Below are 12,646 nucleotides of genomic sequence, written 5' to 3' on the forward strand. Positions count from 1 at the left end.
TCCCTGTTTCAATCCCCGATGGATGTTGACTTGCTGTGCGCATTTCTGCCTTTCCCATGTCAGGTGCACTATATTATCGTTATAGATAGCTATAAGGAACTGCATCAACTAGTCATTTAATCCCTGGAGTTGAAGCATTCTCCACAGCAGTTCGCCGTTTAGGTTGTCATATGCCCCTAAAATGTCTAAGAACATAATTCATAATGGCCTATTCTGCGCTTTCGCAATTTCATTGCATTGTGTTATCACGAACAAATTATTATCTAATCGCCTGTCTTGTCTAAATTCATTCTGCAGTTCTCCAAGGATTTCAGTTTCTTCCATCTATGCTTGAATATCTGATTTTATCGCCTGCAACACGAGTCTGTACAGCACTAACGTTACAGTAAGTGGTCTGTATGAATCAATACTGGCTTTGCTGCCTCTGCCTTTATATACTAAATTCATCCCACTTTCTAGCCAATCCTTCCGATTTAGTTGGTTTGTATCACTATCTATTTCCCTCATAAACGATGCCTTACCTTTAGGTTCAATCCGGTGTATTAGCCGCATTGGTATTCCGTCCAGGCCCACTGCTGTTTGGGAAGAAACCCCTTGCTCTGCTTTTTTCCAGTAAAGGTTTCTAAAATTTTAATTCTTCTGTGCCGCTGTTGTTATCGGTGTAGGCTTCACATCGTCTATTACCATAAACTTCTCAATCACTCGATGAATATGTGCCAACGCCTGTTCTGCTTCGAAATGTTTCCCCTCATCATCAATCAAGAATTTTTGATGTATATCGTTTTTTAAGCTTAGGGATTTTACATGATTTTAAATCTTCTTGGATGCAATTTTGTCGTTCTTCCCTATTTCTGCTATTCATTGTACGTTTGTTTATCGATCTCTGCTTGCACCAATTTCTGGCCTTCTACATTTTTATCCTGATATGTGTCCCATTTTTCGTTCGCGAGCGCCGGTTCCATGCCAGTTCTTTTTGCTCTACGTATTTTCGAGGCCTTTTTCCGCCGGTCAATAGCGTTTTTTTAATTGCTGATTCCACCAGCTTCTCAGCTTTCTCTTCCCTTTCCGTCTGCCCTTTCCGTCGGTTTCGTTGCTTGGCTTCATGCATCTTATGTTTTATGAACCATATCATTTCGTCGTAATCCCAATTTTTGCCTGGGTACTTACTGATTTCGTCTTCCATCATATGAGCGATGATCCTAACTGTTCATTGTTCAAAGTAGTTCCTCCGCCTGCACCTATTTCTAAACTTGTTTGGGTTGTGCCTTTAAAGTGCATGGTACGCCGCTTGGGGTCGGTTTCTAAGCTGTCGGTTACGTTTTCATCTATCCTCATTTCCCGCAACCTTTCGGATAATGTTTCGGAGACTAGACTGTAGTCTATGCCGGAATATCTGTTAACGCTTTCCTACGATATTTGTTCGTCCAACTTGCATTTTGTATTTACTATTACTAGCCGGGTTTTCTGACGTAGATCTATCACAAGAGAACCATTGTGATCAGTGTATCCAGCGAAATCTTCTATCTGACCATTCATATCTCCAACTAAGGATATTTCACCCTAATCTTTGCACTCGCTTATATTTTTCCCGAGACAGTTTATCATTTCCTCATCTTCCTCCCAAGCTCTGCTGCCTGTCCAAACCATGCAATTTTCCCCGCTATAGTGCCATTACCCATAGGCGCCCTTTTCAGCTTCCGTGCACTCTGTCAGTCGGTCCCTTGTTTACTAAGCATGCCAACGCCTCCCACACTCTTCATTACTGTGGTCCTGTTGCATCCTTCTCAGATATAATTGTCTTTGACAGGTGATGTTTTTAGGTTACTAAGGTGAGTCTTGGCCAAGGCGTACACGTTTATTTCTTTTATTTCTTTACGTTCAAGTTGGTTTTGTTTGCTTTTATTTTTCCACCCTGAGAAATATCGAACTCGGTGTCGTAGAAACCGAACCAACTTTTACCGTAGAAATCGAGCCAACGCCTATCGTGCAAACCGAACTGCTATCGTAGAAACCGAACCAACGCCTGTCAATGCTTGTATTTTGCCTGAAATGAGCTTGAGGTTTCGTTAAAGCTAAATAATGCGGGCATTTCTGACCGATGGCAGCTGTTTTAGTAATTTGAAATGGTCCTGCCTGCGTATACTTTCCGTCGCGCATTTTTTAACTTTGGCCTGGTAGGTGAATAAAGCGAGAGACGGAGGGGCGTACGGATGGTCCGGTAGAGAGAGACGAAATGTTTCTGATTTTGGCGCAAGAAAGACCATCGTCCTTTAAATGTAGGCCTCGTGCATTCTCGCAGGACGTCGCATGGATGCCTATAGACGTGGAGAAGGACACGTGTGAACATGGCTTGTTCAAGGAAATGAGCTACCGCCAACCCGCCGTCCGGGTGATGCACACCTTGGTGAGTGATAAAGGACGTCGCTAACCCTTTCCTGTCTGGAGAAAAAATGTGTAATATCCCGCGACATTATCGATAAATAACAAATTGGAAGCCATAAAAAACTGGTGTAAAGTTTTCAAAATCGGGCACAACCGAGATCGCTTCCGTCTTTCGTATAAGTCTGTCAATTGTCTCCAACAGTAACCGTTCTTGGCCAAATCCCCGCGTCAAACGGATAGGTAAAACGCGGTGGGTAAAATGCACATTCTTGCCTACCTATCATCACGAGTATCACACGGACTACAACAATCCAAGGGCCCGCTTACGGATGATTATCTATACTTGATCACTGGGTTTCTCTCCTATTGTCGGGATATATATATTATTATTTCCCAAGGTCAGCTTCAAACTAAACTGTATAGAAAACCGACAGACACGCGGCAGTATTTGCACTTCCAAAGTAGTCATGTCAGACACTGTAAGACAGCAATACCGTACAGCCAAGCCCACCGTTTTAGGAGAATTTGCACGAACCAACCCGACTTTGACTGAAACTGTCGAGAACTCAAGACCGCCCTCCTGAAGAAGAAATGCCCGGAACAAGTTATCGACGAGGCTATTGTGCGAGCCAGCCAATTAGACCGTAACAAAATCTGTAAGAAAAAAGCCCCGAACGTTAAGCCGTAAACAAACGTAGTTCTAACCCACCCAGCCTCCGCTCCAATAGTGTCAACCGTACTAAGAAAACATCACAACATCCTAAATCAAGGTGAACGCTTAAAAGCATATTCCCTGAACCACCAAGCTTTGTCTACTGGCGTAATAAGAATTTAGGCGACTTTCTTACTAACTCTCGCATCAACCGACCGGAAACTACTGGTTGCCTGCCCTGTAATAAACCTCGATGTAAAGTATGCCCGCACATGACCTTTACACAGCGTGCCACCAGCACGGCTTCAGAGTACTACGTAAATATAAAGGCTAACTTCAACTGTGACTCTGCTAATGTCGTATACCTTCTAGAGTGCACTGTTTGTAGGCAGCAATATATCGGCCAAACTGAAACGCCCTTCCGAATACGATTCAATAATCACCGGTCTCATGCAAAGAGTTGCCCTTATTTGCCCCTGTCAAGACACGTGAACGGTCCCGGTCATCCATTTGAACATCTTAAAGCAACAATTTTAGAATCCGCTTTCAAAACCCACCACGACCGCGAGGTTCGGGAATCTTATCTCATTTATAAGTTTGGATCAGCGACGCTTGGTATTTATGAAAGTTACGTAAAACTAACGTGCTTATATCTCGAATAAAATTGGCTACTTCATAATTTTTATCACATTCTTCATTAACCATACCCTTGAGTTTCCCATCAGAATTCACAGAAACTCCCCAAATACAACAGCTTTATTAGGCTAATGCGACTCAACAATGCGATTTGGACTTGGGAAGTAGGCCGCGTTCCCCCCACCACTTAGAAACGTTTAAGTTTAACCCTTTGTGATCTATGGACCCTACCTATTTCCTGTTCAGTTGCTAGCTCTTGTGCAATGCTCTTTTGTCTACTGTGTCTATTCGGTCCATCCGCAGGGGCACATCCAAAACATTCTTCGTTCATGCCTGTATGGATCCGTCCGAACCACTCTCCCCACCCAGTGAATACCTTATTGTATACTTTTCCCTTCTTTTTGAAACCGCGATTGTCTAGTCTTCCGCCCTTGCAGCCCATGCACGTACGTTGCCCCGTCCTGGAGCAACCTTGACAGCTGTCTTGTAAATACGACCCCTCCCTCTCTCCTTTCTCTCTTTTGTTGTTGTAGTTGTTGTTGTAACATAGGCTTAGCCCGACTGCATGCATACTCTCCGTTTTCGAAACATCTTCCGATCCTTCTCACAGTTTTCTGAAAATCTATATAAGAAATGTGTTCCAAATGTTTGTGACAGCAAAATCATGTAGCTGTACTTTGCCGCTACGTAAGTAAACGTTCTTTGTTATGGTTCTTGCTGTGTATCCGATTCTTTACTTATAAGATATATATATATATATATATATATATATATATATATATGAAGAAGGAGTTTCTAACTCCGAAACTGTGAAACTGTTGGCAAAAAAAAGGGAAACGTGTCAGTCGACTTCTTTCACTATTTTTATACTGGCCCATCGAACCTCATGATCTCTCTCTCTGTCTCTCTCTCTCTCTGTCTCTCTCTCTCTCTCTCTCTCTCTCTCTATATATATATATATATATATATATATATATATATATATATATATATATATATAACCCGCCGCGGTGGCTCAGTGGCTAAGGCGTTGCGCTGCTGAGCACGAGGTCGCGGGTTCGATTCCCGGCCGCGGCGGCCGCTTTTCTGATGGAGGCGAAAAGCAAAAACGCCCGTGTGTACGAGATTTCGGCGCACGTTAAAGATCCCCAGGTGGTCAAAATTAATCCGGAGCCCTCCACTACGGCGCGCCTCATCGCCTGCGTTGCGTCGGCGCGTTAAACCCTACGATCAATCAATTATATATATATATATATATATATATATATATATATATATAAGGTTAGTAGAGACAGAGCCACACGAGAAGGCCATTAAAACTAAAAATAAAAGTTTACTGATGTTTCAGGGAGAGGACTCCCTTACTTCAGAGTATATATATACACAAAGATACGTCGGCAGACTACAATACCAAATGAGGCATAGGGGTGTTATTAGGATCTTTTTTACTACGGTTAATTAATGAAGTTAACATTGTTTAAATATAAGGAAGACAGAAAAAAGGAAAGAAAGAAAGAAAAACACGCGCCCAGAGTGGGGACCGAACCCACGCCTTTCGATTAGATCTCGAATGGCTTACCAATTCGGCTATCTGGGCGTCTGGGTTCTTCACTTTCTGGGGTATTTATATATACTAGAACTGTATCTAACGCTTGAGGGTGGTAGCCAGCGCCACTCTGACTACACGGGGAGAAGGGGACCTTCTTTTTCAACCCCCGCGGCGCGACTCGAATGTCTACAGCCTGTCATGAGCGGGTAACTGGCGGGAAGCCCTCTTATACTACCATGGCGTCAAGGCTGCCATGTCTGAGACCCTCGCTAGGCTTTCGCAGAATAATATAGTTAGGAAATGAGGGGCTCGTTGAGGAAATACACAAAGATCGATCGGCAGACTACAATGCCAAAGGAGGCATAGGAGTGGTATTAGGATCTGTTTTACTACGGTGTATATATATATATATATATATATATATATATATATATATATATATATATATATATATATATATATATATATATATATATATATATATATATATATATATATATATATATATATATATATAACGAATCAGAATGGGAAATGAGAAATGAGTGGCTCGTTGAAAATAAGACAGAAATAAGAGTTGGCAGTCAACAAAACCTCGGAAATCAAAGGGGAGGATATGATAGGTCATTGAAACAGATAATGAATTTGGAAAGAAAGAAAGAAAGTGGAGAAAAAAAATGCCCGCCAGGTGGGATCCGAACCCACGACCTCCAGAATACCGGTCTGGTGCGATAACCACTACGCCACCGGCGGGGTGATTTTCCCCTCCACTTTCTGGGGTATTTATGTTTAGGTATTTTTGTATCCTGTGCTTGGGATGTGGTAGCCAGCGCCACTCGAACTACACGGGGTGAAGGGGAACTTCTTTTTAACCCCTGGGTCGTGACTTGAGTGTCTACGACATGTCAAGTGTGGTCGACCAGCGTTGAACCCTCTTAAGCTTCTTATGGCACCAAGACTGCTAGAACAGAGGCCCTCGCTATGCATGTAGCGATCGAGCCCCTCATTTCCCATTCTGCTTCGCTACATGCATAGGGAGGGCCTCTGTTCTCATGGCATGGCAGCAGCGAGAACGCGGGGAGGGATTGGGTGCGAGAGGCAATACAGGAGGAGGTGAAACCAACCGGAAGCGCCCGGTTTACGGCATTTTTCTGCGCGCTTGGGCGGTTATCAATTGCGGTCACCCGCGCAGGAGGACCTGTGTGCCATGGTGCATGTTTGCGTTTTCAGAGGCCCGCTTTCCGGAGCTTTGGAGGCTGAAAAAGGGAAGAATTTTGATTTAGCGACCAAGGCAGACTATATTTGACGGGTACAGGCCGGCCACACGATGTCGGCTGCATTTCTCACAATTTTTGAGCGCCATACTCTGCATCGAACCTAACGTAACAGCGAAGGCGGCACGGCCACGGCCCGTCCGTTCCGGTGCTTGTGTGCGAAGCGGCTTTGTTGCGCGGCTCCAGATGAGAGGTATTCTCATACCGAAGGCGACGGCGCTGGGCGCCTCGAGAGTGAATTTATTGAGCTGTCAGCGTTCGAATGAGCCATTCTGAAGGACAACGGCACACTGGTTCCTAAGTGCTGACGACGAAATGCAGGCTGTGGCGGACATCACCGATGACGTAGAAGCGAACCCTACTAGCGCCCCTGAGTGCTGACGAGGATATACAGGCTGTGGCGGACATCACCGATGCCGTAGAAGCGAACCCTACTAGCGCCCCTGATAACGTCCCTAAATGCCTATAGACTGCAGCCGAGCGTTTTTCAGTGCTCAGACTCGCCACTGTTGTGGCACAGTGTACAACGCCGAGTTTTCTTATATGGACTGCGTTAGTAAGTTTCATGATAATCTGGTGAACATTGTGACGCAAAGGATGAAGGAAATAATATCGGAGAGTTTAAGGGGCGACGCCGCTTAGGGGCTTTGGCTGTAGTAAGAGTCGTCTCATATAGCCACGGTACTTAAACACTGGGAAACTCGTTTATGCCTCGCGCTAGAACGCAACGCGTACTAAAAAAAAAACACCGAGACACTCGTTTTGCGCCTCCACCAGAGAGCTTCGTACTTCGAAAACAAGAGAGTTTTTCCCCAAAGCTGTATACCTCAACCCCCCAACAGTTTCATCTCCGTTGGAAAAAACGCCAAGGCGTGAAGAGTACACTTATATACGGCGTGCTTCGCCCATCCGCAGGTTGCACGTTATAGGAGATGTCCCCGGGGTTTTTTCACGTTAAATAAAGTACGGCGGTCATGGCGCTGTAGTTACCATTTTTCGTGCTGTGAGGAACAAATCGCTAGGATACCGCTTTTCATGACTCTCAAACGCTCTGAGCGATGTGCGGAGTTTACAGATAGGCTTCAGATTGACATATTTATATTTCTAATTACCCCTATATCGAACTATTTCGCGATCCCCTTCGAGTTCGATATATCTGTGTTCGAGTGGGTATCTCTCTCTCTCTCTCTCTCTCTCTCTCTCTCTCTCGATATATAATATATATATATATATATATATATATATATATATATATATATATATATATATATATATATATATATATATATATATATATATATATATATATATATATATATATATATATATATTGTGGGCATTGCGGGTGTACTGTTGTGATATTTATGCGTGGAAGCGACATGACCATTCTTATATCCAGTGTGGAACACGGCGGGTCAATCCCTCTGTTCCTTCTACCCATCCAAACCCATCGCCACTGCCATCTGTGTATAACCATCATCATCCCCGGACAGTTCCGTATTTCGGTGGCCTGTGCTCGGGAGCCTAATTAAAAGTGGTCCTTCAGCATCTCGGAGCTCTGTCTCTCAAGTGGTGGAGGGTGCGCTCGATTCCTCCGTTTACCTCCATCGGTTGCACCGCTGGAGCTTCGATCAGGTCGGCGACTGCCGGAGGCAAACATCCCCATGCAGCAGGAAAGCAGCCGTGGTGCTTCCAACGCGGAGCTCCGGAGAGACAGAGCTCCGAGATGCTGAAGGACCACTTTTAATTAGGCTCCCGAGCACAGGCCACCGAAAGACGGAACTGTCCGGGAATTATGATGGTTATACACAGATGGCAGTGGCGATGGGTTTGGATGGGTGGAAGAACCAGAGGGATTGACCCGCCGTGTTCCACACTGGATATAAGAATGGTCATGTCGCTTCCACGCATAAATATCACAACAGTACACCCCCAATGCCCACACATTATATATATACATATATATATATATATATATATATATATATATATATATATATATATATATATATATATATATATATATATATATATATATATATATATATATATATATATACATATATATATATATATATATATATATATATATATATATATATAAACAAATGACCTTAGCAAAGAGGCAGAAACACGTACAAAAACCATAACACCGGGGTTTGCCACCTACAATGGTTTCGGGAAAGTAGACTTACGTTCATCAGTGTATAGTTTTCACACGCCTGATACAGCAAAGGAGAGGTAAGCGCAAGGAAAAGAGGATTATTTATACAGTAGATTGTATGAACAAGCCTATTTTCCTAGGGGTAATATGCAGCTTATATACAACTTATATACAGGTTATATATAGGTTATATATACAGGTTGTATATACAGGTTAAATACAGGTTATATATACAGCTTATATACTGCTGCGCGTCTATGCACGGAAGATGTACGCCAGTGACGAGTCTTCATATTCTGTGTTCTTCCCACTTCCTTCTAAAGAATCATAAACTCCCCATTTCTTTGTACCGGGTCGTTATAAATAAAAGCACGCACGAACTGGATACTTAAATATTCGGCCGAAGCACGGCGTTCTTTACAGGCTGCGTATCGGCGTTTTCCAGGGGCCAACTCTGAGCATTCACCCGTCGGCCACGCCGGTGTGTCGGTTCGCAGAGCACGAGGCCGGGCACCTGGGTCTTCTGCTGACCGACCAGAAGCGAGAGGTCCCCCTTCAGGCAGAGGTGCGATTAATTAGTTATCTATCTGGTTTTTCGCTATTATCTATCTGGTTTTTGGCGACGAAAAGCGTTTTCGCTTTTCGTCGCCATCAGAAGAGCAGCCACAACGTCCGGCTTCTATACCGCCTCCTTGGGCTCAGAAGCAAGACGTTATAGAAACCGAGCCACCGAGGCAGGTAGGCAGAGTTCGGATCTTCTTTGTAGCACGCAATGTAATCACTCACAGTTGTTCTCAAAGTCACCGTGGTTAAAGCGGGGCCAGGGATGTGAGCATTTGAAAAAAGAAGAAACAGCATTAAGATAACCAACATATTTCTTTGTTTTTTCAACCACGGTAAATTCGTTGTCAAGTGACCAATCTGCATTGAGGGGAACGCTTTCTGAAATCAATGATTTGGCATCAAATCGTGCGCAGATTGTGAGGGCGGAAGCTCCGCCGGCACATTGGCGCTGCTGCTTAAAACAGTTACATTTTTTTCATAGTAAACAAAAAAATCATCGGGTACTTAGGTATTTTAATTGCAAGGCGAAAGCGAGCGATTTTCGAAGAGTTCTTCACTGCTGCATCGTGTTTGCGGTGCTGTCGATTCCCCTGTCATGCGGCACGCATCCGAATAATTCTTGTGCCGTCTTGGCGCAATGCAGGGTTAGTGCTGTAGTTACTTCACTTGGCTGCAGCTTTTGGCGACCCGGGTTTAAATCCCATTGGAACCCAAATACGTTTCTTTGTATATTTTATTTACTGATTTTGTTTTGACAGCGGCCGTAATTTGGCCTTATTTGTGTAGTCGACAGCAACTACGGTCACTTTTCGCGTCTGAGAAGACATTTAGGGTTACCGCCTTAACAAGTATGTCGAATATTTTACAGAATTGTGCGGAATCGTCTTTCTTTTAATATTAATTATTTTTCTAAAAAAGCATGAAGAGAACCTGTTTGTTTTTTCGCACGCCCCTCAAAATTTTATGAAAACGTAGGCGGGACGCGTCCGAACTATCACGGGTGCTCTGGGGACAATGGGATCGCGCGGACTGGCCTGCTTTCTTCCGCCTTCAGAAGAAGTGAACGTGTGGTCTTCGGTCCCGCGAAGTGTTAGTCGAAGCACCCGAAAACCAATGCAGAGTAAGAAACAGCTCCCCGGCAGCATGCATGTGAGAAAACGTCATTGAAAATGTGGGGCAACAAATACGGTGCACTCCAGTGCAAATGAATACATCGTTGTTACATTGGAACAGGAAAAAATTGAACCCAAATTGAACCCGAACCCAAACGTTAGGCCTACGAAGTGCGCACCAGAGAGTTGCTGCGGGTATTCTAGAAAAGTGGTGCGTACCCCACAGTAGCACGTACTCGAGGTGTGGGATTGGCCAAGCAAAGAATCCATCACGCGCAAGCTTAGTCTTCAACCATTGGCGTCGCTAGATGGAGGTTGCACGATCTTTATCTTGTGTCGCTTGATATTTTTATACATTTTTGTCAATGCCCATATGTACGAGATTTCGGCGCACGCTAAGCATCCCTAAGGAGTCAAAATTAATCCGGCGCGCCTCATCGCCTGCGTTGCGCCGGCGTGTTAAACCCTACGATCAATCGATATATTTCTTTCAATCGGCGTTTATTGCCATAAACAATAATAAATAAATAAATAAATAAATAAATAAATAAATAAATAAATAAATAAATAAAATCAATTACTCACTAACTAACTAAATAAATAAATAACCAAATAAATAAATAAATAAATAATACTTCTTAAACCGGAGGTAGTCATGCTAGGTTTTCATATTACCAAGAACCAGTAGGAATATAACAGCACACCTCTGCTGTGTTTACATTCAGGTCCTGGCACCGGGAATAACAAGCTATGTCCTCGACTTTTCTGGTCCCCGCTACGACGTGTACCTGAGCAAAGTTTTGAAATTCACTCCACGCCGTGCTCCGCTCGACGGCTTCTGGTTGGTGAGTCTCACCGTCAAACCCTTTCGCCCGCATCGAAGAAATGGTGAGCGATAGCTGAAGAACGCGCGATGGGAACTCCACTGACATACGGGTATCCCATATTCCGAGAAGTGTTACGTGAACATTGAAGGCAGGCCTTCAAGTACGCATGCTAGTGTTGCACGGCTTATTTTTACCTTCCACGTTTAGTTTGTGAACTTCGGTAATGTTTTTTTTATTCCTTTAGCCATTGTACCTTTAGCCAAGAATAAGTGAAAAAGAATTCATATTTGGGAATTATTCTGCCTGACGGTATGTCGTTTCGCCTCTTTCGTTGCTTCGTCGTAATACACACAAAGGTAGCACTTAAGAACTGCCTAAGCATAAAAAAAGACTCCCACTTCCCCTCGCGGGAACCCCTGTGTAGATGCGACGCATAGGGGGTTCCGTTGTTGTTTCCGTTAGGTTGATTCTGCCATCGCGTAAAACGTGCCGTGAACCCCCTGCCGCGGCTATGACGCAACGTGGCGCGGCTATGACGCAATACAGTCCAACACAATCCACTTTAATCAAATCAAATCAAATCAAATCAAATCAAATCAAATCAAATCAAATCCAATCCAATCCAATCAAATCCAAGCCAAGCCAAGCCAATCCAATCGAATCCCATCCAATGACACTCGCGAGAGAGTGTTCGCTATCGGAGAGGAGAGGGGGTGAGTGGCGGAGAGCGCAGCTCGCGCGGCGAGGAGAATGGGGGAGGGGTGTGGACGGACAACAACAACGCCGTATGGAGGGACAAGGCGAGTGAATGAGATGCAGTCGCATCTAATACAACATTTTAAACATGAAAGCACTCTACCCACAGCGCTATTATTTAGTGCCAACCTCTTACCTCTGTCGAGACGCGCTAACCCTGAAGAAGGCCTTCACCTGGGTTATTTTCCTGCGGTGGAGATGAAAAAACCAGTTTTACTTCTAAAGGCATTTTTTGTGTGCTGTCAACTGTAAATATTTCTGCGAAGTTTACGTCTTCACGATATTGGGAATCGTTTTTCAACAGCGAAGCTGTTTAGCAAATCGTAATTTTTTGTTGGTGCAGTTAAAAATATCAAGAAATTGCCGAGCGCTCACACTGGATCCTGGCCCTGAGGCAACCGCCCGGCTGTTAACAAAACTAAGAAAATGCCTAGCGCTCACGTGTGCGTGCGTCGCGACGACCACCCAGCGTCCCCTGTGCACGTATGTCAAGCCAAGCATACCCACTGAGGGAGATTGGTCAAGATTGGCAAAGAAAAAAAAAATCTCCGGTGTTCGCCGTAAGCGTGACAACACTTGCTGGAAACGAGACACACATGCGGACACCCCCCTCTTCCCCCTTAAGGTGATGTCCAATGATTTTCATTTTCAAAAAAAAAAATTAAGGGAGCTTACACTTATAGCAACAGTGATGGAATATAGGTAGTTGCTGCAGCGAAGAGGAAGCAAA

General features: G+C 44.1%; 1 protein-coding gene across 1 annotated transcript in view; it reads left to right on the forward strand.

Annotated features, from left to right (window-relative positions):
- The window catches only part of LOC144139771 (lysosomal alpha-glucosidase-like), a 105,097-nt gene that overhangs the window by 40,616 nt on the left and 51,835 nt on the right, over nt 1–12,646 (forward strand). Inside the window, exons 8-10 of the mRNA XM_077672032.1 lie at nt 2,300–2,404; nt 9,103–9,222; nt 11,059–11,178. Coding sequence (XP_077528158.1) covers nt 2,300–2,404; nt 9,103–9,222; nt 11,059–11,178 — 345 coding nt within the window. The remainder of the gene's footprint in view (nt 1–2,299; nt 2,405–9,102; nt 9,223–11,058; nt 11,179–12,646) is intronic.

The sequence above is a fragment of the Haemaphysalis longicornis genome, unplaced genomic scaffold (genome assembly GCF_048455015.1).
Source record: "Haemaphysalis longicornis isolate Haplotype H1 unplaced genomic scaffold, Haemaphysalis longicornis Haplotype H1 scaffold_5, whole genome shotgun sequence".
NCBI classification, from domain to species: Eukaryota; Metazoa; Arthropoda; class Arachnida; order Ixodida; family Ixodidae; genus Haemaphysalis; species Haemaphysalis longicornis.